Consider the following 27800-nt stretch of genomic DNA (forward strand, 5'->3'; position numbering starts at 1 on the left):
ATTGTAGAAAGCTATTTGTTAATAGCTTTCTATTATGAACATCTAAATGTTCATAATATATAACAAAGTGAAAATATATTACAAAAGATGAATTCTCTATTTTTCGATTATAGAGTAGAGAATTGTCTGTAAATGCCATAATGTAGAAATGAATGGACGGATAGACAGCAAAATGGTGACCGTACTTCTGCATAGTGTAACAGATGTGGTTTTTTTGTTCTTCTTACATGTATTTTCTACAGTGAAAACCTATGAGTTTATAATGGTTGGGGGAAGCATTTGTTTTTTTAAAAAACAGTCTCCATTTAATCAAATTAAGTGAGACCTGGTTTAAATAGTCCTCAGGGAATAAAGAACAGTGAGGACACCTGACTAGAGACAGCATTTTCTACCCAGAGGACGGATACTCTATATTTCATTCCTGATCAAAAATAACTCACTGGCAGGCGCAGGCTTAAAAGACAGACCCCTCTGAAGGACAGTAATATCCCATTTTTCCTGACACTTTACATGTTAAATGGACAGAAACCTCCTCTCTAATTTTATCCTCCATGTTGAGAGCAACTAGGACCCACAACAACTGGGCGTTTGTCCAACAAGCACGGCTACAGCTAACCCCAAGTCACATGCAAGGTTTGTCTTTAAAAACAGCTTCCATCAGGAACTCCGTTTGCAACAGAATCACAAACATGGGCAAAGAGCTCCTCTCATTCACCCTCTCCTCACCAGGGTGGGCCCTGAAACAGCTCCCAACAATTGCCCGATCAATAACACTTTTTCTTTTCGAAATCAAAATTTCCACCCTAAGCCACTACAATTAAGTTTCTATCCTTAGATTGTACTTAGTGGTAGTTTCTGTTCTCTCATGACTTGGGACAACCAGCCACTAACACCTAAAATAATATCTTTGGTCCTGCTCTCCAACCTCTTCCCAAATTACAGTCCACTAAATGGAGAGAATAGACAAGCACTGGTTGCTTACTTTCTCGCCCTCTGTAGGAGGGTGAATTCTAAGATGACCCCAAGATTCCTGCTCCCTGGTGGACACACCCTATAAGATCCCCTTGAATGTGGCCTCTATGGCCTAGGGATATGATGGATGGGGCTCCTGTGAGTGCCAGGTTACACTGTGGGGAAGGTAATTTTGCAGACATAATTAAGGTCCCGTATCAGTTTACTCTGAGTTACCCAAAAGGGAGATTTTCTTGAGTGGGTCTGCCCTAATCAGGCAAGCCTTTTCAAAGAAGCTCTAGAAGTCAGAGAGAGATTCTCCTGCAGGCCACCAAGAGTCATACAGATGCAAGATACTGAATTCTACCAACAAGCACAAGCTCAGAGGGACTGCAGCCCAGCTGACACCTGACTGCAGTTTGGTGAGTGAGTCCCTGAGGAGAGGACCCAGCTAAGCTGTACCCAGATTCCTGACCCAGGGAAAGTGTGAGATAATGCATGTTGCTGTTTTAAGCCACTAAATTTGTGATAATTTGTTACATGACAATAGAAAACAAACACACCCACTGACTGGCCAAGTGTCTGTCCACGCCCTCGCCCACGCTCTCGCTTCTTCCTGTCCACCTCCTCTGAGGATGTCTACGTGGAAGAAAAAAGAATCCTCTGTGCTCCTTGGACTCAGCCTCCAACTGGGGAGTGAGGCCCACCCAGCAAGACTTGTCTGAGGCACTCCACCCCTGTTTCATGAACCTGATGCTTTGCCTCCCTCCCTCTGTTCACTCCTTTTGGCAAGTCAGGTTTAGATGGTGGCTGTGGCTTAATACCTGGCCTCCCAGATCACAGATCTAGGTCTGAATAAATCTCTTTTTCCTGATAGACTGGGCAAGGTCAAGTTGATTTTTTTTTTTAAAGAAACTTTTACAAGAAAACTAAGGGAAGGAAGAAGAAGGAATTTTTGAAATGAAAGTAGACACACGTAGGACATATTTCTTGCTCTAACTTAACTAAAGGCTGGCCACAGCCTGGCTTGGCTGGTGTAGCTCCTGGAACGTTCATGTTCACATCCACTTCCCTCCCCAGCCCTGTCTTTGCAGGAGGTTTACAACTGTGCCAGGCTCCCTCTGGCTCAACTTGCGTTTGAGTTGGCACCTTACTAGCCCTGGAGCCTCCCTCCCAGGTCCTCCCACTCTGGTTTCTGGCTCCAAGGATGAAGAAGGAAATTCTCCATCTGACTGCAATGATTCCTCTCCCAGGCCTCATGCTGGGGACCTTACAAGACACTTGTGCTTTACTCACTGTCTTCAGACCTCTGTGTTCCTGTGTCTTGCTCTTACTTTCTGTCCCTTTGGCTTCAATTCACCTAAGATATATTAAGAATTCACTGTGTGTCAGGCAACTGTGCTGAATTCCAGAGCTACAGAGATGCTATCACGTAGCCCAAGGCCTACTAGAATTGCCTAAAACACACTCGCTAGTCCATCACAGAGACCGGTACTATACAATTCCAAAAATCGATTCACGGTCAACCTACTTTCTTAGCTGATGCCTAAGTGGCATCTAAGCACCATGGTAAGGACCAAAACTTACCTGAAGCTTCTCTATCACCTATAAGTTTACTCTATAAAGTTGTAAGGAAACAAATGTAATAGAATTTCAATGTCTAAGTTCCATCTCCCTACTAGACTTTCACTATTAGACTGTCTACTTGCAGATACCCACCGCAAGTAACAGAAGAGACTCACTTTGGCCAACGTGAATCAGTAGACGTAAATATTAACCTCTAAGAGGGTCCTCTCGGTTACTCAAATGTGTGCTGAGCTCAACACGAGAATTCCCTAGTGTGAATTTTCCTACTGAATTCATAGGCATGAATATTAGCGTTTTACTGAAAAACATGAAAATAAGCTGACCATCCCCACCCATGTAGCTGTCCTAGACTGCAAGCTCCCAGAAAGCAGATCAGATACATTTTGTTCTCTTTGTTCTGTGACTGAATGGCATAACAAGCAAGTGGCCATTCTAATGAGTTCTAGCGATGACAATGAAAGCCAGTATGATCCCTGCAATTGCCCGTGTCAGTTTTATCATGCTGCCCCAAGCTTAAGGATGGCTGTGTATGAGTCACTGGAAATATAATAGGATGTTCACACAAAAATGGGGAAAATCTCAAACAAGTTATACATGAAGCATTCCTGTATCTAATCTCGAGCTCACATCAGGGTTCAGAGATCACTGGTCTCAGAGTAATCTCAAAGGCCAAGCCAGCAAAAACAATATCGTTTTCTCTCAGGCAGACACCAGCTATCAAAGTTCAGAAAGAAAGAGCCACTTGGACCTGGAGTTTAGCATTCAGACTGCTGACACCATCATCCCTGCCACTGTGAGGTTTACTGTGACCTTATAAGAGCACTCTAACGCAGCGGTCCCCAACCTTCTTTGGCACCAGGGACTGGTTTCGTGAAAGACAACTTTCCAAGGCAGGGGCTGGGGGGAGGATGGTTGAGGCAGTAATCAGAGCGATGGAAGCGCAAGATGAAGCTTCGCTCGCTCACCCGCCGCTCACCTCCTGCTACGCGACCCCATTCCTAACGGCCCAGAGGTTGGGCACCCCTGCTCTAACGGACGGGTTTCATTTTCTACTGATGCTGCACAGATGTTTAAAGAAGAACATGCCAGAAACTGTGTTGTAGGTGTAAAATGGATCTCAAAACATTTTATAAAGGACACGTATTCATTTAATTGCAAAACTATCAGGAACAGAATCTTTTTCTACTCCTCCCCTCATCCCACTCTAGTATTTCAAAGGCTGGCTGCTTGGGCAGGCTTAATCTACTTTGGGGATCTTGCTGTGCCAGTCACTTCCCTATATGTCACTTTCCCATGAATAGAACAGGTACTTGGTGTTGCACAAACCTCTTCCCATACGACTTATTTGACCTGGGTCTGTTATGTGAAGCAAGCCTCTTCCACCACTTTGTTCAACAGCCAACATGTACATAAAGCTTAACAACATCCCAATCAAGATTAGAAAAAAAATCTAAGGGAGACTTCATTAATACTTATTTTGAAACATTTATGTTTCTGACACGAGGGGAAAAAAACGTGTGATGGAAATGGCATTAGTTTAGATACTCATTGATGCAAAAGCCAATGCACACTGTTTATTCGCTTTTGGTTCTGTTGGGGGTGGTAATCTCCAGGCACAGTTTCTAGGAAACAGAGGTCACTGTCAAGATTACTTATTGATTTTTTTCTAAGGATCTATCAATAAGCTCCTTGTCATCACAGTTCTTATCATCAGAGGTATAATGAGGAAAGTGGCTAAATATATTATTTCATTAAATCTTCACAACAAATGTGTTTGTTAGGTAATATTATTACCCCCATTTTACCGATGCAAAAATGTAAGCTCATAGAGGTTTGACAACTTGGCTGACGCTGCACAGGTAAAGAAGGGGCAGAGCCAGGAAATCAGATCACTTCCTCTGACTGTGAAAGCTACATTCTTCCCGCTAGACCAACCGCCTCTCCACTCTCCGGGTGAAAATGCAAGTGGATGTTATCATGCACTGGTGGACCACAGGAGAGAGACCGGTTTCCAACGAGATATCGTGTTCTCCGGGCATCTGCAGAGGGCAAAATGCCTGAGTCATTTCAGAGAGACAGGTCAGGTCAGGTATGCATACCATCAACTCACGTTTGTGTCTTTTTCTGGGAAAATGAAGATAACAGTTCCATCTCCCTTACTGGGTCCTTGTAACAAAGATCAAATTACGTAGACCACATCAAAGAACTTCACAAATTCTAAAGCCCTTGTAAATGTAAGGTGATATGATTACCATTATCCCCTACTGAGACAGACAGCTGTTTCTCACCTACCCTGTGCTTCTGAGCTAGTAGGGCTTTTTCAGGATTTGGTTTCTTTGGGGTGGGGAGTAAGGAGGAATTAAGGAGGCTCCACAAACACCAGAGCATAAGCGTGTCTGTGTATACATCCAGGTGAGTCATTTACGGTCCAGTTAATCATGGCACAGTCTGTCAGTAGAACAGCATACAGCCGACCCTCATTACCCATAAATTCCATATTTGCAAATTTGCCTACTTGCTAAAATTTATTTGTAACCCCAAAATCAATACTTGTGGTGCTTTCATGGTCATTCACAAATATGCACAGGGCAGTAGAAATTTGAGTTTCCTGAAGTGCACATTCTCAGCTGAGAACAAGGCTTCTGCCTTCTTTCAGCTCATACTGTAAACAAGTGTCCTTTTCATGGTCTATTTAGTGCCACATTTTCACACTTTATTTCTTTTTGTGGGTGATTTTGCTGTTTAAAATGGTCCCCAAGTGCAGTGCTGAAGTGCTAGCTAGGGTTTCTGAACAGAAGAAAGCTGTGATGTGCCCTATGGAAAAACTACATGTGTTAGGTAAGCTTCGTTCAGGCATGAGTTATAGTTCTCTTGGCATGAGTTCAAAAATATATGTATATTAAATAAGGTGTTTTTAAACCGAAACACACAGAAAACAAGGCAATGTATTGATCAGCTGATGAAAATGTGTGACCAGAGGCTCACAGGAACCTAACCCAGTATTTCCCCTAGGAGCAATGATTCAGTATTCACTAATTCAGTATTCACTAATTCACTATTCACAGGGACTTTATAGAACATAACTACCTCCCAAACAAGAATGGATTATATTTAGTCATTAAAATTTGTAAATATAAATTTGAAGAAGAGCGGGAAAATGCCTGCTATGCATTTAAAGGGCTACATATTTTTTCTTCCAGTTTCACTGAGGTATAACTGACATAAGTATAAGGTACACAGCATAATTATTTGATTTACATACATAATGAAGTGACTATAACAATAAGTTTAGTGAATATTCATCATCTCATATAAATACAAAATTAAAGAAATAGAAAAAAAATTTTTCTTGTGATGAGAACTCAGGATTTTCTCTCTTAACAACTTTCATATATAACATACCCCAGTGTTACTTATATTTATCACGTTGTACATTACAACTAAACGGCTACCTATCTAAAACCAGAAACATGAAAAAGACTGGGAGGGAATATACAAAATAGATAAAAAGTGCCTCTAGGTTCGTGTAATTATAGAAGAGTTTTCTTATTTCTCCAACTTTGGTAACATGTTATTTTCATGGTTTAAAAATAAAATTTTAAATGCAAAAAACTCCCACCATTAACATCTGTGAGAAAAACACAAAACTCCTCATTGTCAATTCTATGACTAATCTGTTAGGCAACCCCCCAAAGGTAATTAAAACCATCTGGAGGACTGGTGAGGTTTGATTCACTTTTCTGAGAAACCTGAAAAGGATGTTCCTAGTATGGATCTGATTTATTATCCAACAACATTGAAGGTTCTTTTTCTGTTTTGATTTCTACAATCTATTTGCTACCATATACTCAGTCTCCTTCCCTACATCCCCCTATTGCCAATATGGCATCACTCCAAGACCCTCAGATTCTCAGCCCCTCAACTCAAATGTCGCCCCAGAAAGGCAATGCCCATACCTCCAACTGTAGTCACAGACCTTGTTTTACCATCTTCCTGGCATTTACCATTATCTGAAACTATCGTATTTATTTATCTGTTCCAGCTTTTATCGCCTGCCTCCTGCCCCCGTGCTGGGACATACACGACTGTTCATCTTACTCATTGTTGACAGTCACCTTGCCCACCCCACCCCCTCACATACCTAGAAGGGCCCATGGGCAGATAGGAGGAGCTCAATAAATACCTGCTGACTTACTGACTCTTAGATTTTCTAGGTTTTCCTGATTCCTTTTTCTCCTTTGACCCCAAACCAGCCATAATCATTTATTTACCTGACTATCTTATTCCAAAGGGGGTTTAGGAATACCTCAATCCTATAGTCAGTCCTTTCAATTCATACTTCTCAATGTCCCTTGATTCCATCCCAATTTGTTTCCTGGGAGGCAGCAGAGTCCAGAGTTAGAGATTTAGGTCTCTCTAACTCCCTGCAGTTGATTTAAAGTGGGATTAGCTCCTGATGACGTTTTGCTGCAAACCTGCTTATCACTGAGCTGCTTCACAGAACACATTCCTTCCTCGTGACCAGATCCCTGCAGCAGCCTCATAACTTCTCTACACACACTCCAGTCTGGCTGAGGTCCAAGGGATCGATGGACCAATAAGAGTCTGAGATTTGTGTGGGTTTATGTTCATGTTCATTAAAAAGGGCCAACAATAGGACCTCCCTGGTGGCTCAGTGGTTGAGAGTCCGCCTGCCGATGCAGGGGGCGTGGGTTCGTGCCCCGGTCCGGGAGGACCCCACATGCCGCGGAGCGGCTGGACCCGTGAGCCATGGCCGCTGAGCCTGCGCGTCCGGAGCTTGTGCTCCGCAACGGGAGAGGCCGCAACAGTGACAGGCCTGCGTACCGCAAAAAAAAAAAAAAACCTTAAAAAAAAGCGGGGGGGCGGCCAGCAAGCCCCAACATGTGACTCTCCACGAAGGATAGGCGTCTGTGGGGTGTGGAGGAGGGTAGATTCGGTTTGGTGGTGGCCATCTCGAGATGTGAGTGTGGAGCAGTCATTTTATCTCTGCTGAAAATTTTGTTTCATTTATCTGTGTTTTAAGGCCATGAAGAGGCATACACTGAGCTATTTCTGACATCATGTCTTAATCAGAAAGCAGCTGTAATATAGAAAAAATTGCTTCACTTAATCCTATTTGCGTAATGGTTTCTAGGCAACTGCTTAACGCTTGATGTGATCATGGGTTTTCACACAGCCCAGTAAGATCCCACAGCCATGTAACTTTGCCAGGAGGAAAAAAGAAGCAGGGATTTGTGAGCAGCAAACACAGAACAAATGGAACTTTCTCGATGAATCATACAGAGAAAAGAAATCCAGTCACTCTCAAAAGAGAGAAGATCAAACCCTTGAGAGGCGCCCCTCATGGGCTTCTGGCTGGGATTTTGAAGTTTCACAAGCATAACTGCAATTCTGCCCTTTGATCTTGAGACACAGTTTGTATTTGTTCTACTTAAGCATGAGGGATAACGAAAATGACACCTAAAATTGTGAAATGACCTGTAGCATTTAACTTTCACAGGGGACAAAAGCATAGGATTTTCATGTTTACTTAATTTTGTTCCAATTGCTATTATCTTTCCTGAAAAGAAAAGACTAGTCATCAGTCCTAGGGACATAATTCACAGTTTACAACTATACCTGCTCTTGCAGGTGGGGACAGTGGATAGCTCTCCAGGAGAAGCAGGAGGGGAATCAGGAGGGGGCTGTAGACTTGGGGCCTGTTTGCCCCTTGCTCTAACTGCAGTAGCCCCCATCTTCTATTTTCACAGATGTTCAGCAAAAGGAAAAGTACTGCAAAGAAATAACCAGAGCATCGCAGGGTGGTGTCACCCTCTACAAAGACAGGCAGACTTAAGCTTGAACTACTTAAGGAGCGCCCCTATCTTTAAAAACTGGTCGTTTGTTTTGCCAAGCTCCCCAGGCCCCCGCCCACCACCATGCCAAGTCCCTGGAAACAGTGAACAGAGTTGTCGGGAGGCTCACTGTATTGCGTGGCAGTGAGTGGAGGCAATAGAGAGGAGACGGGCAGTGGGGCTGGAAGGGAGGGTAGCCACCTGCCCTAACTTGCCCAGGGCTTTCCTGGCTTTAGCACTGAAAATCCTGCATCTCACAAAACTCCTCAGTCTCAGGCAAACTGGGACAAGGGCTCAACCTACAAACGACTGGAAGGAAAATTGCAGACCTTGCCTAAGCACAGATGTACTTAGTCATTCAACACTCTTGGCCACAGAGAACCCAGACTCAGGAAAGCCTGTTCCATGGTGTCCCTGCTCTAATACTGCAGGGAACCAGCATCTGTGATGATGGGGCCTCCCCACCCTGTGCCCCACACCGGGCGTCTGGGTTCTTATTAAATATCAAATAAAGCACAGCATTCCTCCCACAGAGCCACTGCTAAAGACACCATTCTTCTACCATTTTACCTACCCTATACTTAGAGGTAAACAATTGGCCATGATAAACCAATTACCTTCCTGACCCCTAATTCTCACCAGGCCAGCCTCTTGTAAGTGGTTAAACACATACACTACCACGCCATCATTAGAAATTCTCTAGAAATCCTTGCCCATTTTCCATCTTCGTAGAGTAAGAAGCCATCAGACAGGCACAGAAAAAGCACATGTTCACAGACATTTCCTTTAAGAAGCAAGCAGCAAAGGCCTGTTGGATAGAAGCAAAGCCACACTGTAGTTTCTTAAGAGCCACAGGATAAGTGTGACAATGACAACTTTAGGATTCATTCTTCAGCACTGCCACCTCATTCATCTCCCCTTAAGCCCCTCAAGCTAACACAAACATCAGATTCAGAAATGCTTATTAAGTCTAGATACATGGGTGAAGGCACCCAGCACTTTCACTTACCATTTCTGATTAAAATTCTGTTCTAATTAGGAAATAATTTGAAATAAAGAGTAGTTCAGAAAATGTCACAGATACCCCTGAAACCCACCACCAGGGTTTTCAAATGTCAGTCTGCTAATGTTGGCCTCAGATTTTCACAAAAGAACTGAAATGTTGCAGGTAACACTAGAACCCCACTCAAAGAGGCAGATGCCATAGGAAGGTGGAAACTGCAGCTCAGAAAGATTAAATAATTTCCCAGAGCTAGAGAGGACGGGTCTCTGGGAGCATTCACATCCTTGCTACAAGCATGATTTCTCTTCTCTCACTGCACCTTTCAATGCACTTGAAATCATTCCTAATTGGATGCTTACAACACTAACCAAAGCATGTGATTCCAGGACTCAGGTTCCGCTGCCCCCAAGTGCTAAGAGGCGCCAGGTATTTGGTGGTGAGACTGAACAGTTAATTCACGCCAGGAACTTAAAATTTCGAGTCAGGAAAGCCCCCAAAAGGCCTTATAATCACTTACAGTCGTTTCTTGCTTATAAGCGGAAAATGAAATTAAAAAGCGGTCATTGTGTAAAGAGAATAAGATATACCTAGGAGTGTACGATTTCAATGTAACTGACCATTTTAAATTATAAACCGTTTTTTAAATTTCCTCCATATAAACCTGAGCTTTCTCTTATTCACAAAAGCTCTCAAGCCCACCCCAGCCCCCTGCAGACTGCTATATCACTCTACATTTTCCATTTAGGGGGCCCTGACAAGCCACAAAACAGAGTGCCATGCTGAATATTTTTTGAGAAGCCAAAAATCCAGAAATGTCACATTGAAACAGCAAAAAATAACAATGACAAGTATTTCATTTTAATTCATATTTCACAATCCAGGTTCTGAATGCTACAATCAGTACATACAGTACAATGTTGCACCCGAAAAGTCAGACCATTCTAACAGGTGAAATAACATTCCCCAGGGTGGGAAGAATCTCTTCACCTTTTTCTAGAAAAAGGAATCCTCTGCTTACAGGAAAGGGGCCAAATTCAATTAACCTAGTTGTTGAAGAGCTGCTTTTAAAGATGAATAGCGGGCTTCCCTGGTGGCGCAGTGGTTGAGCATCCGCCTGCCGATGCAGGGGACACGGGTTCGTGCCCCGGTCCGGGAGGATCCCACGTGCCGTGGAGCGGCTGGGCCCGTGAGCCATGGCTGCTGAGCCTGCGCGTTCGGAGCCTGTGCTCTGCAACGGGAGAGGCTACAACAGTGAGAGGCCTGCGTACCGCAAAAAAAATAAAAAATAAAAAAAATAAAGATGAATAGCATTTCATTATATAAAATAGAGGCCTTTCTAAAAACTGTGTGTGGGAATTTAATCCAATTTCCCCCCGATGTATATTAAAATTCTCAAAATGTGTTGTCTTTCTTTCTTCCTGCCTCTCCACTCGCACAGGCCCTGCTCTGGTCTAGCCAGCCATAATGACATGGATTTCCCCAAACACAGCACTCATCATATCTGTCTGACTTTAGATACAAGATTTCTGCAGCCCAGAATTGTATTGCCCTCCCTCCTCCTCCTAGAAAACTCTGACTTCATAAGCCAGCCTTTTCCCACTCATCCATGTCACCATGCACCCAAAGTGCACCTAGAGCCCCTTACGTATACTTCTCTTACTACCTTTATCACTTGTGCATTTTTACTATTTCCCCCTCTTCAAGGATGTGACCACAGGATCTGACATAGTGCCTAGACGTGGCAGAAGCCAAATAAATTCTTGATAAACCCAATGACAGTCATTCCCTGTTGCCTTCCCTGCCCTTCTATACCACCTCCTGACCATCCACGGGGCTGCCTAGTTATACAAGTCAGGGTCACCCTTCACCATGAAACGTCAACTCAGCCCTGACTACCTCCCTCCAGAAAAAAATACAGCAACTGCAACCTAAACAACCAGGCCATCCCTTCAACTAATGAAGAACTCTTAAATTCAAATGACGATGGATAATTTTTCTTCATTTTTAGAAAGTGAAGAATATTTTGCTAATCCAAATAATTCCTACACACCTGTAAAAGGACAACTAGGTATAAAAGAAGAGTGTGAATGCAACGACCTTTACCTCTTTCCTCTGCCAAGGTATTAATGATCAACAAGCAAAAACACTTCCGATGAGCTCTTACTAAATTTTGCTGTAATACAAGGTGGAATAAAGATCACAATATAGCATCTCCTCCCAGAAGGTGGAAGTACCATGTCTGGCATGTTCTATACTTGGCCTGACCCACTTAAATCTTGAGGAGCTGTTAAACTGAATCAATCACTTCCTGGTTTTCTCCTAAATCCAGGTCATCACTGTACCTGACCTGCATGGTCACTAAGGGAAACAGGCAGCTCTGTGACCCTTCCTCTTCTTTCCTTGCTCATGCAATTCCCTGGGGTCAGTGGGAATACAGTGGAGTTAAGAATTCACAGGTCAGATGACAATCAGGGAGTCTGAGTTACCCAAGGCATACAAGGCCAAGGCTATAGGTAACAAACCTGATGGTCTAACACAAGTTAGAAGAGCATTCATGTTATTTTAAAAAAAAAAGAAAAAGAACCCCATTAAGCCTGGAACTTAGAGACAAACCACTGAGCTCTCAAGTCTAGTATCTGGAGAAAATGACTGGAATTTCTACTCCCTCAAAATGATCGGAAAATGACTCCTTGGCTACTCAAAACACACCCAGCAGCTTGAGATCATCTGATGGATTTAAAAGAGTTCAAAATAACTTTATTTAAGGAACCAACTTATCTGCTTAGCATTTGCTGCAATGCAATGTCTAAATATTCCAAGAAAGCCAGTTTAAGTAAGTGGGGAGGCTCTTTTTCCCACACACCTTCTGCATCAGAGGACAATGAAGAAGCTGCTCTTGAACCTGGGTCACCTGAGCAGCCTCCAGCGAGGTCATCCAGCTGACTTTCCCCACTCTGCCTGGCCACTGCTTAGGTACGGGTGAGTGGATCTGTCAGGGATGAAATCAAGCCAGGGTCAAGGTCAACCTTCTGGTGACAGCATTTTACAAACTTGAGCTCTGGCCGCAATATGAGGGAAATAATAACTTAAGCATCTTTTTTCAGTCTTCAGAATACCACTTCATGCAAAAACCAAAAAGGACAAAAAGTAAAGCAGAAAATACTGTGGTAGACTTGAGGAAGAATATATTGACTCCAAGAAACTATAATTGACTTATCAATGAGGACTGTAGAGTCCTTACCTGGGGTGGGTTGCAAAAATGTCCTCAATACCGTGCAGCTCCTCCCATTGAGAGGTGGCCTCTATTTCTCTGCTCATTCATTCTGGAATGGCCTTTTGAGTTGTTTTGGCCAACAGCATGTGGCAGAAGTGACACTGTCCAACTTCTGAAACTGGACAGAACTTGACTCAAGAATCTTTGGAACCTCCAGTCTCCCTCTTGGAAACTCAAGCTACTGTATGGACAAACAAGGGCTAGCCTGCTGGGTGATGGGAGACGCACGGTCCAGCACCCTGACCACTCCCATCCTCTTTCCTCCAGCTCATCACCAGCCATGCTCCAGAAGGAGACCTTCCCAGCTGAACAACAACTGGTCACAGACTCACTAGTGAGCCCAGCCAAGAGCAGCAGAACTATCTGTCTGAGCTGAGTCTGAATTTCTGGTCCACAGAACTGTGGGCTAAATAAATGGTTGTATGTTTTAAATCACTAATTTATTACTCAGTTATTAGCAGCAAAAACTCATACACCATTCTCAAAAACTTTTTGGAAGAGATGAACATATGTCTGAATGGCATTTAACTCCTTGAAAACAGGGAACCAGAACAATGATTTCTCAGATAGTCTACAAACTTGGGTGAATGAAATCATGATGAAATTCAAAGTCAGAAAGACCAAATTAAACTATCCTATAGGTAAAATGCTTCCTTCACCATCCAGTGAGGGAAGCAGGTACAATATTTAGAAAATTTTAAGTAATTTTACTACTGAATTTACCAGTAGAGCAGAAAAATCAAATGGTAAAATACTCACCTCAATAACTTTTCACTTTCACTCCATTCCCTTCTATTTTGCAGAAGTCTTCCCTTCCATCTTCCCCTTCCCTAGTTTTTATAATTCCCATTACTTCATATCCCCATTGTAGTTTTCTAACACAAACAAAAGGAACAGCAGTAACTTCCACTTAGGGAGGCACTTTAATAGGTGCTTCTAACACATTATATTGTGAATTCTCACAATGGCCCCATTAGGTGAGCATGATTAGGCCCATTTTACAGAGCTGTAAACTGAGGCTCAAAGAGGTTAATTACCTTGCCAAGGTCATATGGCTTGAAGGTGCTGGAGCCAGAATTTAAACCACCATCTGTGTGATGACACAGCTCATGAATTTCCCGTTATATAACACTGCCTCCACGTGACAATGAGTGCTGAGCTCCTAACAGACTTCTCACGAGAAAAGAAGCTTAAAATCAAAAATAAGTTTTTATGAATACACATATATGTAGGGGGAGAGAGAGTGTGTGAAAAAGAATAAAAGAGAGTAAGAAGTGGCTGTGCAAACTGCAATTCTACCAAAAGAACTGAAATTTTATTGACTTTGGCCAAAGCCTTTCCATGACTTAGAGAAAAAGAAAGAAGCAGGAATACATGATGGTTAGGATTTGTGGTATGTCAGTTCGGAACTATCAATAAAAGACATCATTGGACCAATCATCTCTGAACGTGAAGCATACTTGTGTGAAGACATCAGGAGGGGAACTATATAAAATTCACAGAAACACAGCTAATTGTGCATATTTGTGAACAGTTTTGCATAACACAACCACTACTAAAGTCAAACATACATTTTATTTAACAAATAAATATAATCTTCTTTATCAATTATTTTAAACTTAAAAGTAAATTATCTTTTACTCCAAAAGAAATGTGGCTTTAAAAAGTAAATCTGCTACTTGAGTAAGAAATAAATATTTAAATTGAACCTTATGTTCTGTATTAAATTCACTTCCTTCTTCCAAATTATTCATAAACTGGAGGGGAAAGATGAAAACGTTTTAAAGGTTTGACTGTCCCCAATTTTCCCAATTTCCACTGATTAGTCCCCTGCGATCAGGCCAGTATATAATTAAGCTGCAATTTTGGGGAAAGTATATAAATCCTCTGAATTAAAACCAGGGAAAGAGGGAATTCCCTGGCGGTCCAGTGGTTAGGACTCTGCACAGGCCATGCGGCCGCCAAACACCACCACGGGGACTCTCCCCTTCTACAGCCAAAGCAAAGATGAGTCTGAGTCTCTCTGGTTGAGTCAGCTGTCACTGCCCACACCCAAGGGCCCAAAAGCTGGGGGAATCTCACCTTCCCATTTTGCCCTCTCTGGAGGAGGTCCTTTATGAGGACATTCAGAGCAGTCCTTCTGTGGACCCGCCCCTAGGCCTCAACTCTGCCCCTCCCCAATCATCTCACCCAGGGGCACCTCTCACAGACCTCTGGATTGCCACCTCGACTGCTGTCTCCACACTCCAGTCCCTGGAAATTCACCGCATCATCCTTTGCTGAAGGATCCCCATCCCCCATTCCCCTTCCCCCACCCTGCCCAGCACACCATCCAGGCCTCTCTCATCCGATCTTACGATGACAATGACGCCCTCCTCGTGTCCCCACCACTCAGCCCATCCACCCCTCTATGACTGATGCCCTAACTTAACTGAACCACACAGCTCCTTTCCCAGAAGCTCAACCCGCTCCCCAGTGTCTCCAGGAACCTGTCTCCAGCCCTCCACTACCCCCACTCACCTCCACGCCCCTGCTCTGCTCCCCCATCCTCCAGCCCATCAAAAGTCATGGCCAAAGTCAAGAAACTCTTGTCCTCCAAGGGGGGAGAATCAGAGAATGCTCGCGTCAAAAGGGACCTTGGAGGTTTTCAAATGTAAACCCAGACTCTACGCAGAGCCTGAAGATGAAGCCCTCTCAGAGCTGCGTGGACCATGGCTGAGCCGAGCAGCGTGACTTATTACACTGTCACATACTGAACTAAAAGCCATCTCCTCGTAACTTTCGCTGGCTGGCTGTGGTTCTGACTTTGGAACTTACCTGAAGACTGACATATAGAAGTACTCTATTTATTCTCAGATCTTGTTGTTCCTCTGAGCAAAATCCTGACTCTCACTTGATGAGCAGCCGGCTCCAGGCCCTCCCTCCTCCCCTCCCGTCTCCCTCTTCTTCCGGCATCATTCCCCCACCCCCTCTGCTGTCTCTGCTCAGACACACTAGGCCTCCTTGTGCCTCCACGCAGATGCCCACACACCTTCAGGAACCACTGTTCCCAGGACTGGGGTTTAATATTCCTTCATCTTCACGGCCTCTGTCTCAGATGCCACTATATCAGAGAGACCTTCCCGACCACCCTATGGAAACAAGCCACCCCCCATTTCGTTTCATTGTTCTCCATAACACTAGCACCTCCTGAGAAATTATGTACTCATTTAATTCTCCTGTTTACTCTCTCCCTCACTAGCATGTCAGCTCCACGAGGGCCAGACCTCCATCGCTTGCTGCACTGCTGCATCCCAGCGCCCAGAATACAGCACCTGGCACAAAGTAAGTACTCCATAAATATTTACTCAATAAATGAATTCCCACCCCTCCCACCCTCACCATTCCCCATCGCTCACGTACATATTTGCTTTCTCTCCCACTGGCCTGCATATCCCGCCTGCCTACCCATCAAGGGGACTGTGAATACTGATTCTGGCATATGAGCAGTCCCTGGCAGCTTTGAGTCCCTGCAGTCTTCTGTCCTCCACTTCTCCTTCCTTCCTTCCCTCCCTCACACCAGCCCCTCCTTGACTCCCCTTCCTGATCCAGAACCTTCTACCCCAGTGAAAGTCATAAAAAGTATATGATCTATGTCATCTTCTAACTTGCTGATATGAAAGATGAACAGACACAGCCCTCCTAAAGAACCCCCTCTCCTATGGCTTTAAGCCAGAATCTACATTCTCTTGAGTACCTCTTAGCAAATCCATGCTACCACTCAGCCAGCACTGCTTTCTTCTATTCCCCCAAGAACCTGTTTAACCATCAGCTCTAGATGTTTTCCAGCGATTAATGTCAAGCTTTTCACTTTTCAAAGATCTATACTGGACCTCTCTCTCTCTAGTTCTCTGGTAACTCATACTTCACGTTGGTATTCCTTATTACAATTTAACAGTCCACAGGACTTTTCTATTTGTCCTAAGATAAAGGTCAACCTTTCTATTTTCCGGACACATTCTTTTGAAATCTGAGCTCACCAGAAAACTCTCTAGTCACTCTGGTGTCATTATTCCCTGTCTTTGTTTTAGTGTTCATGCTTTTTATAGATTAAATTTAACTTGTCTTCTAACTTCATCCTTTACAAACTATATTAGAGTCTTTGGCCATGGAGCTTACCTAATTTTTTCCCTGGATCGTTTGAAATCCTCCTCCCTAAATTTCTGATACAAGCATAATTATGTGCAGGTGTTACTTGATGTGTTTTTATAATCTTAAAATAGAAATGGTCATTCCCCTCTAAGTTTTGGTGGGGTGGGGGTCTTTTTAGCCTATTTTGCTCGGTGTTTGGCATATTTGTTGAAGAAAGAAAGAAAAAATAAAAATGAACAAATGATGACAAAGTCAAAATAAGTACTTACCACTTACTTGTTTCTACTTCCAGCAGAACCAAATCATAGAGAGTCTAAACAGTCCCCTTATCTTCTTTAAAGTAACCATGAAGAAACCCATGTATTTAATCTACCAGCAAGTCTGTATCCCGGCCCCAAAACACCTGCTACAACAAAATCAATCACGTATTTTGACAGGGGAATGTTTTCTTCAGGTCTTTATCTTTTCCCCACACTCAGAACAGAAACGCAAGTACCTGAGGCTATGGACCCATCAGACACAAGAATTTTAAGCCATCCAGAAAAACCAGATCATGCGGGTAAAGGCGTTATTTGGCCTCCCCTGCCTCCAGGGAGGGAAGGAGAGGAACAGGTGTGATGTGCAGGGTAGTCAGACATTGAATTATCTGGACAAACTGCTTCAAGTTCTACCCTTTCCTTCAGATTACAGAGCATCACAGCCCGTAATGAGTAAAATCCACTCCACAGATTATCCAATAGGGGAAACAAAACAGGAGGAAACAGCCGAAAGTGAAGGCACTCGAAATACACATCTCTCCAAAACCAGTGCGGACAAGGGACACCAGGGTGGCCAGTGCCCCACAAACTGCTCCACCTGCTGCCACTCCAGGAATCACGGCTTCTTCAGATAACTTAACAGTTTCCCCATAAATAGAAATTTTGCTCTCTTTCCTCTCTCTCTCTCAAACACACATCACACACACACGCGAATGCACAGATATGTTTATACTATTTTATAGGAGAACAAAAGCCAAAAAGGATAGAAAAATTTGGAATTCTGCTAGTTTAAGCATTTGACTTTTTTCCTCTAGAATTATTAAATGGAAATCCATGACAAAAGCCACTTGATTTCGAGGTTTTGGAGTCTACTTCTGAAATCCTAGAATATTGTTATTAAAATGTTAAGAGAACTCACAGGTGATTAGGCTGATGCCAGAGGTGCTTCTGGAATATTTCCTTAGGCCACCTTACAAAGAATCCTGGGCTCAGAAAGCAAAGATTAAACAGTCTTAGAGAAGTAAGCAGCCCACGTCAGGGCTGGGAGCCTGGGAGCAAGGAGCCTGGGTTCCCGTCTGAATGATGCAACTGACTGTCTGCGAAGCCTTGTACAGGCACAAACTCTCTCCTATGGTAAAGTGAACTGACCAGGGCAACCCTAAAATCTCACTCCACTTGAAAATGATTCTATACCTGAAGAGGAGCAAAATAAAGTACTGTTATCTATGCCAAAATTGGCAACTGGGAGATAAGTCCTCCGAATCTAACCTCCTAGCCTGGGCCAGGAATTCTTAAACTTTAGCATCGTCTTAGTCCTTTGGGGCTGCTTGCTATAAGAAAATACCATAGACTGGGTGGCTTATAAATGACAGAAATTTGTTTATTTCTCATGGTTCTTAAGGCTGGGAAGTCCAAGACCAAGATGCTAACAGATTCAGTGTCTGGTGAGAGCCTGTTTCCTCATAGATGGTGCCTTCTTACTGTGTCCTCACATGGCAGAAGAGGCCAGGGTTCTCTCTGGGGTCTCTTTTATATGGGCCTAAATCCCATTTACCTCCTTAAGGCCCCATCTCCAAATATCATTATATCGAGGATTAGGATTTCAATGGAGGAATTCTGGGGGGACATAAACATTCAGTCCATGTCAAGTATGTATCAAATCATCTGAAGGGTCTTTAGAACACAAATGGCTGGGTCTCACTCCTGGAGTTTCTAATTCAACGTATCTGGAATGGAGCGCAGGAATACGCATTTCTAACCAGTTATCAGATGCTGTTGCTGGTCCATGGGGCACACGTGAAGAACCACTGATCTCCAGGGAAGGGCCTTGATGTTCACTGATGGGATCAGGGACTTAGGGAGCTGGGGGTGGGAAGGGTACCAGTCAACCAAGGCAGGAGAGTCAAAGAAGACACAAGACCAGAGAAGCAGGTACAAATGTGAACAGCCATGAAATTCTCCCAAAAGGTGGAAGCATAGGGCTAGTTCCATCTTCTTAAGTTATATCCTCATCTACATTACTTTATAATTTGTAAAATAGATTATATGTTATTTTGATTGTATATTTTGCTTAAATACTTAAAAAAAACCTATTTCCTAATAAGCTTAGACTGTAATTTATTGCTCTTTCAGAAAGCAAGTTAAAACAAAAGCAAATTAGTTAACAAAGAAAACTGGATGCACCTGTGCTCAGGGGAAAGGCATGGCTTTATCCGTGGTGTTAAATATAAATATTTAAGAAGCTTTTGTTGATTCTTGCCAGGCTCAAATAGAAGAGGGAAAGCTTGGAATAAACTAATCTTTTGGAAAGAAGTGGAGAATGCCTCACCTTGGGCCATAGAAAGTTTAACCTGGAGATTTTACAAAGAACGAGCAATAACGTGTTTTGCCCCAGTTTCATGACTCTGGAGTGACAAATAATAAAAATAAGGAAATTATAAACAGAAAAATTGGAGGTAAAAAGCAAGAACTAATATGAGAGTTAATTGGAGCTCCCTTCTAAAGGCTTTTTACTGACAAGCTGCAAGAACTGTGGTTCTGAATAATTTTTCTGCTTCCATGTAAGACATATGAGCAACACTCTCCTCAAGGTAGCATCTATCATTACATACAGATTCTCAAGTGTCTGGGAATGGGAGCATGGAAGGAGGGGGCTATGGACTGAAAATCTGTGTCCCCCTAAAATTCTTATGTTGAAGCCCTAACCCTCAATGTGATGTTTTTGGAGAGTGGTCCTTTGGGAGGCAATTAGGTTAAGATGAGGTCATGAAGGTGGGGTCCTCACGATGGGATTAGTGACCTTATAAGAAGAGACCAGAGAGCTTGCTGGCTTGTTCTCTCTCTCTCTCTCTCTCTCTGTCTCTCTCTGTCTCTCTCTCTCTCTCTCCCCCTCTCTCTCCCTCTCTGTTTCCCTCTCCCTCTCCCCCTCTCTCTCTCAACTGGGAAAAATTATGTCTGTTGTTTAACCAACCCAGTCTATGGTGTCTTGTTATGGCAACTCTCACTGACTAAGACGGATGGGGAATAAACCTAGATCAGCCCAACAGTTTGGGCTCTGGACTTATTATCAAGGTATCATCATCTACCTAGTGACAATCTGGGCCAAGTACCCAGGAAGAAAAGAGCCTCTTTAATGTAATAATGTCATCACATCAATAGCAGCTCTAAAAAGAGAATACACCCCAGGCTTAGTCTGAGTGCAAGCCCCCCTCCCACAGTGGCTCCACCCAAGCCCCCAGTTCCCCACTAATGCTAACCCCAAATAAAAGATGCTCCAGATGGCTCAACAGCAAATTGCCCTTGCCATTCACTTGAACCTAATGGGACAGTTTGGCTCTGGTACTTGGATTCTCCTCCAGATCCCAAACCCCATGGAATTGTGCTTCTGATCCCTGGAACCTGCCTTACAAGTTTCCCTCCCAGCCACAGGAGGCCTGCCCTGAACTCCATTCCAAAGTATCTTCTTCTACCCACTGACAGGTCATCCTCATACTGGCCACCTGCATGAACTTATAACCATCACCTACCAGGGATTCCCTTCACTGCAATGCTCCATCCACTTGTTGGGACACCATGTAAATACCTAACGCCATGCAAATGCTGTTTATTGAGCACCAACTGTGTACTAGGATCTTGGCTTTAACATGCATTATCCCTAACCTTCAACACAACGCTGCAAGACAAATATTACTCTTTCCATTTGTCGGTAAAGAACATGAGACTTAGAAAGTTAAATAATTTTCCTAAGATCACACAGCTCTACTTTAGTTAGTAAAGTCTTGCTATTTTAAGCTGTCTGTCTGACTTTAAAGTCTATAGTTCTTCCAGTACAGCACCATGCCATTTCTTCCCATCTTGGTGAAACCCATCCTCTCCCTAACTTCCACTGCTGACGCTTCCCTGGACTGAAGATGGCCATTCCCACATCCTCTTAGCCTCATGCGGTGCCAGGAAGCTCTGTGAGCCTCTGCAACATGGTCTACCTGAGGTCAGTCCCCCAGTGCACCCTCTTCAACCCCATCACCTGGTCTGTATCCCAACCCATAAATATGGAATAGATCTAATCTTGCAGCTCCCACCTGCCACACCATCAGTTTCCAGATAGAAGCATAAAATAATTCCAGTGCATAAGAACAAGTCTTGTGTATATTATGGTGGGGGGAAGGGTCGGGGAAAAGGAGAGGAAGGGAAAAAAGAAAATTTGGAAGGAAAAAAGAGAAAAGAAGGAGAAGAAAGAATCAAGAAAAAAGCAGAGCAGAGAAGAGAGAAGGAAGAAAGAAGGGAGGGTGCCCAGTAAAACAACATGTGTCAAATAAGGACATTTGTGAGGCTGCTTAGTCAGGAGGGAAAGGAAAATCTGGAATCGTAGCACAATCCCTGGTCTTTTAGTTAAGCCAAAGCAAACCATTCCTAGTCTGAGAAGAGAATGTGCATGATATCAAGATTACAAACTATAAAAGCAATGTCTGATCTTTCACTGGATACTGGATTTTTTACAAATCCAGCTATAAAGGACATTCTGGGGACAACTGGGCAATTTGAACATGGACACATTAGAAAACAGCAGTGAATCAATGCTAAGTTTTTTGAACCTATAGAATTTTCCTTGAGGTTTTTTAGGAGTAGGTCTTTGTTCTTCAAAGATATCTACTAACTTACTTAGAGATGAAACGTTATGTCTCAGTTAACTTTTAAAGGGTCAGCAAAAACAAAACAAAACAGACACACACATACACAGGCAGAAAGACAAATAAGCTAATATGGTAAGATATTAACAATTGGTAAATTTAGTTGAAGGATATATGCCTTCATTGTACTGTTTTTACAACTTTTCTCAGGCCTGAAATTTTTCAAGATAGAAAGTTTAGGGGAAAATAACCTAAGAAGCAAAACTTCCATAAGCCTCGCCTACTGACCTTGAAGGCACCGTTTTGTGGGGATTAAAGTCTCATCCAGCGCTGGATTCATGCTGCCTGCGCTGGGACACCATCTATCACTCATGAGCAGAACAAGTTACCTAACCCCTTCAAGCCTCAGTTTCCTCACCTGTAAAATGGGGCCAAAAATAAAACCTAACTCCAGGAGTTGACTTGAGAGCTAAATGAGATAATTCACAAAATGTTACCATTATTATTGTTATTTTCCCCACTCAAATTGCCCAAATAGAATTCTCAAGGATAAGCTATTTTGTTTTAGAATTTTCTTTCTCTCTCTTCCTCTTATGTGAAACGTAGAGAGGCAATCTCAGAAACATGGCATGTGCCAGAAACCAGATACTGGAATTGATCTACTCATCACATCTCTTAACAGAAGAACAGGGTGACGCCTCTCTACCAAATAACATTTCTTCTAAACTCCGTTTTTAACATTACATTCAGGTGAAGAACTTGTCATGAAGAAACAGCAACTGTAAGAAAGAAAAATGAGGCTTCCCGTGTAAGCAGGACAGTTCACGGATCAGGAGCAGGGGCTGGGTGGGAAGTCCAAAGTCAAAACAGACAGATTCCTTCTTCTGGCAGGAAAAGCTCAGGCTGAGGACCTGTAGGGCTGGCTTCTCCCTCCCCCCAGTAACTGCCTTGATGACTGGGAGTGTGGCCCAGACAGAGCACATTCCTTAGGGCTGGAGAGTAGGCATGGGGCCAGCAGCCGTTAAACACCACATTTGTATCCTCCAGCAAGAAAGAATGTCTGGAACCAACAGCCTGTGCCTTGTTCTAAGAACAGACTTCTCCTCCAGCTATTTCTCCAACTGACAGAAGAACTGTTATGCAGCGCACATCCACCTATACTGCACTTACTTTAAAACTGAGGGCCCCAGTGTGAGACACTTCAGAATATCCGTATTTTTTTAAAAGCCTCGAGTATGGAATGCTTTCAGCATCAGTATGAACACAGTTCCTGAATTAGGTCAGCAGAAATACTGAGACACACAAATTTAAAAGAAAATAATCAAGTCTACACAGGGCCTAAAGTTGTCCACTTATTCCCAGAATTTGAGTTATGTATTTTTTTTAAAGTTTTGGATGACAGACAAGTTATTACACAGGACACTAAGGAAAGCTGCAGACACGGCAGAGCTTGACGTCTCTGTGGCAACGCTGTGACGTTTGGGTACATGCAGAACTTGAGTCCTTACTCCCTGCAGTTCAAACGCCTTGGGTCCCCTTCCCAGTTGCAAACCACCTTATCATATGTTCTTCTGACCTTAATCATGGACTTCTCCGGAATGTCACAAAAAGCCATAGAATGCATATTCCGGCTCTTTTCACCTTTCTAAAATTATAAAAAATTAATCCAACCAATTTAAAAGAGAAAAAAATTCTAACACTTGGATATTAGTTAAGAAACTATAAAATATACACGCAATGAATGAAACATAGGCATTAAAACTTTTAGTAATAGGTAAGAAGTATGAAAAATTTTTAACGTCTGTCATTGAATATAAAAGAGTATGGCACAAAAGTAATACGAAAAATATGAATCATAGCCATATAAGAGAAATATTCATAGAAAAATATCTCTGAATGCTAATGCAACAGAAGTTAGCAGCAGTTGAGGGGGAGGCTGAGTTTTTGAGAGACGTCTTTTTTGTTTAGTTTTCAGTTTCTGTAATGGGGTAATATTCTTTCTGTAGTGAACAATAATACCAGTTTTTCTTGATAAGAAAAAACAAAACAATGAATCTAGAATAAAGACAAATTTCTTATTCTGAATTCCACAGTCATCTAAGGGAGCTAAACACCGGGTGTCCATAACCGTCGCTGATAGATACACCGTGGATCAATCAACACAGTGAGTATTTTCACACCAGCAAGTTCCCACCTGGACATCCTGGCAACAGAGTCCACCTGTCTGATTTGGTAAATGTCCCCAAATGCCAAGAGAAGGGGCCTTTGTGAAAATATTTGTACATGAGAAAACACACACATACACACCACAGCAGAAAATTGAAGAAACAGGCTAGTAAAAAGGACTGAAATGGTTTGAAATCCTTCAACTAACGACGAACTCAATTGTAAAGAGCCCTATTCACAAATGTTCTTGTGTAGAAGACTTGGGTCCTAAGGGGCGGAGGTCCTGGCTGTTCCCTGAATCCAGAAGCTCACAGTGGCTGTGAGATGCTCAAAGTTGATAAGCTTTTACTAAGTCAGTTTAGTATGACAGCAAGAAACACAGAGTTTCCTAGACAGTGGCCCACAGGTGCCTCTTCTCTTTGAACACAATGGAGATCGGCATGGCCCTTGGTGGCTAGAAGAAAGCACGGCTAGAGTAAATTATTCTTCGTGTTCCCCAGAGGAGTCCAGCAGCAAAAGATAATAGGACACGTTCAAAGTCAAAAAAGCAGCAGCTGAGGGCCCGTCTGGCACGAGATATACTGCTGTGCTCAGAGACCTAATAGGAAGGATCTGAGACACTGGAAGGGACAGGGCATTTTCTCTAATGCCATGCAGGCAAAACGTGAGAATGGCAAGAGGGGTCTCAGTCAGCCAGAGCTTCACAATTCAGTCTCAAAACCCTCCTCTTAAAATCCTACTTTTATTGTGTAAGCAGTTATCCATCCAGAGCTTTTAATTAATGACTCTCCCATCCATATTCACAGTTAAATTCTCCATTAGTTAATTAAGCAAGTTTTCACAAGGTTTCTAGCAATCTAAAAACATTTTATGAGTTGGCACTGATGTTCTGAGGAGCATTTCCAAACCAGCGATTGCTCACTACTGACTGCTGGGGTGAAGCTGGAATCAGCTGGGAAGAAGAAATGATGGAAGAAGGAACCGATTGGAGGCAGAAACATCCCTATTATAAAAATAGAAATAAAAGAAATAAAGCCAAGTGTCTGCCTTTCAAAAAAACCAATCTCCTTGTGTTAAAAAAAATATATATGAATGAACAGGCTTGCCCTACCTACCCCACTGGGATCATTCACTGAAGAAATATTTCTGTGTGATGGGGACTGGCGTACAACGGTGGTGAAAAGCAAACAGATTCTTACTTGCCTGGAACTTACACTAATGAGAGAGAAGATGTCAATCAATCAAAATAATGAATATAAAAGATAAAATGTTATAACTCCTCTGAAAGAAAGGAACCAGATCTCTAATTGCCAGGAGAGTTTCTTTTAGGCTTGAGGTCAATCTAAAGGCTAAGCAGCAGTTAACTGGGAAAAGGGGAGAGGGAAGGAAGAGTGTTCCAGACAGAGGGAATAGCACGTGCAAAGTCCCTGTGGCAGGAGGAGTATATTTAAAGAACTTAAAAAGAGGAGCACAAATTGCCAGGGCAGAGCTCTACAGGAGTCAAACCACAGAGGGAGCTGCAGGCCTTATTAGGGATTGTCTTTTAGTTGTTGTTGTTGTTGCGGAGCACAGGCTCCGGACGCACAGGCTCAGCAGCCATGGCTCACGGGCCCAGCCGCTCCGCGGCATGTGGGATCTTCCCGGACCGGGGCACGAACCCGCGCCCCCTGCATCGGCAGGTGGACTCTCCACCACTGCGCCACCAGGGAAGCCCGGGATTGTCTTTTTATCATAACGGCAATAGAAAGCCATTGAGGGGCTTAACGAATGACAGTGACCTATTCGGATTTGCTTTTTGTAAAGACTTCTTCCAAATTTGGGGATGATGGGAAGGAAAGATGACAAAAGAGATGTGAGGAGAGCTGTTAATAGGTTGCTGCAGTAGTCCTGGTAAAAGATGGGGGTTGCATTGTCTTAATAAGGCAGCCCAGGAGATGGAAAGAAGTGGATGGAGTCAAGACATTTAGGAGGAAAGTCCACAGGACTGAGTGACAGATTGGATTCGAGGGTTTAGGGAGAGGATGACATCAAGGATGGCTCCTGGGTGTCTGGCCTGTCCCAGTGGGTGGATGACTGTCCCATGTGCTGGGATAGGAAACAGGTTTGGGGTGGCGCCTCGGAAAAAGAAGTATAATAAGTTCAGTCTTTACCATATTTCGTGGAGGAAACTTTGAGATAGATAGCCCAGTGGAGAGACAAGCTGGATCATCAGTTCTTGGAGAGAGATCCAGGCTAAAGATATAAATTATAGGCCTATCATAATATAGACGGTAATCGACACAACAGGAGTTGCCCAAGGAATGCTTACAGGGTGAGAAGAGATGACATTTCAGCATTGAGCTCTGAGGTACTCAAACCCTTTTAGGTTATGTGACTCAAAGGAAAGAACATCTATGAATGGATTTTATAAACTGTAAAGCACTATAAAAATTAGTTACTGTAAACCCTGAAAGAGCTTGGAGACTAACTGAATTTGTCTGCATTTAATAGGTGTAGAAACTGAGAGAAAGGTTACAGATCAAGCTCAGCAAGTCCAGGAGTTGTACAGACAGGACTGGGCTGGAGTAAATCCATATCAAAGCTCCAATAAGTCCAGGAGAGCAGACTGTCTGCGTTCTCTGTGAGCCCAAGAGGCTCTGGGAAGGAGGCTTCGAGTTACTCATAATCAGCAGGGTATTTCTTTTCCAGAACCCACAAATGAGCCCCATACTCAGGCCTCTGCAATAAGCTGGCTACAGCTCCCATGGGCCTGGCTGAGACACTGTAACCTCACATCTGCAGGACTCTCGCCCTTCTCTCTCTCTCTTAAAGGGCCTTTGTCGCTTATTCCCCAGCCCCACAGGCAGAACAGAAGGACCTTTGCTTCTGTAGCCCTTAAAAGCAGAATGAAGTTTGGGGAGCAGAGAAGTTAGAGAGAGACTTCATTCTGCCCATTTCAGGGAGGACCGGGACCCATGACTCAGTGAGAAGTGAAACAGAAGCATCACACAACACACTTCTCCGTAAGGCACTCTTCACCTCCTGACGCCCAATTTTAAAATAGCAGGGGGGAGTGAGGCAAGCAAGCCTTGCACAAAACAGCTTTTATTTTTCTCCTAGGGAAGCTGTTTCAAACTGCATTCATTTGCTGGAATTAAAAGTGATTTCACCCTCAAAACAGTGACCTTAGACTCATTCTGTCCCGCTGCATAAATCAAACGCAATTCAGCACAGGGCCAGTGGGAAAGACACTGAGTGGGAGGCTGGACCAGATGACCCTCAATGGTTTCTCCAGCTCCAAGACTCTGCTCCCGTATGTAAGAACCAGATGTTCTTATACAAGAGTCAGCATCTTTCAAAAACATCTATTTTCTCTATGCTCATACGTAAATCGATGGCACTCAGAATTCCAATTAATCAAGTTTGGAGCTCAACATGGATATTTTTTCAGCCAGGAGTCTGCTCTCACCTACTTTCTCTCTGGGGCCTTCTTGGGGTGACTTTTCTATATATACAATGGCCACCCAGCTACCAGGCATGTGCTAAAACCTGCTGACCCTACACTCTTTTCCCAGAGGACAGACGTGGTTTTTTTCTACTCATCTCCACCATCAAGCCTTGGGTGGCATCAGCCCCAAATTCATCATCTGGAGAAGTGGGGAACTTTTTTCCCCAGTATTCTAATTTGAAAAATGTAAATCTGAGCAAAGTTGGAAGAATTTTATGATGAATACTGTATGCCTACCACTTTGATTCTACCACTAACATTTTATTGTTCCTTCTTGACCACAAATCTACCCACCAATCTATTCATCTGACTCTATTTTATTTTTTTATGTGTTACATGGTATATCACAGACCTCCTGGATAAATACAGACCTGATCTGAGAACTATTTAAAAAATTCTTATGCCCTAACCTTAATCTAATCCTAAGAAAACATCAGACAAGCCCAAATTGAAGAATGTTC

At 43.2% G+C, this 27800-nt stretch overlaps 1 protein-coding gene across 6 annotated transcripts in view; it reads right to left on the minus strand.

Moving 5' to 3' along the window:
* The window catches only part of CREB3L2 (cAMP responsive element binding protein 3 like 2), a 117588-nt gene that overhangs the window by 64507 nt on the left and 25281 nt on the right, over positions 1-27800 (minus strand). For 2 of the 6 annotated variants that reach the window (XM_029232938.1, XM_029232939.1), the window contains exon 2: positions 12260-12385. The exons of 3 other annotated variants lie outside the window; for them this stretch is intronic. In XM_029232938.1, coding sequence (XP_029088771.1) covers positions 12260-12385 — 126 coding nt within the window. Of the gene's footprint in view, positions 1-12259; positions 12386-12637; positions 13048-27800 lie in introns of those variants that run through there. One more of the 6 variants, XM_029232942.1, reaches the window with a different exon arrangement.

The sequence above is a fragment of the Monodon monoceros genome, unplaced genomic scaffold (assembly GCF_005190385.1).
Source record: "Monodon monoceros isolate NGI ecotype Baffin Bay Population unplaced genomic scaffold, NGI_Narwhal_1 Super_Scaffold_2, whole genome shotgun sequence".
Taxonomy (NCBI): Eukaryota; Metazoa; Chordata; class Mammalia; order Artiodactyla; family Monodontidae; genus Monodon; species Monodon monoceros.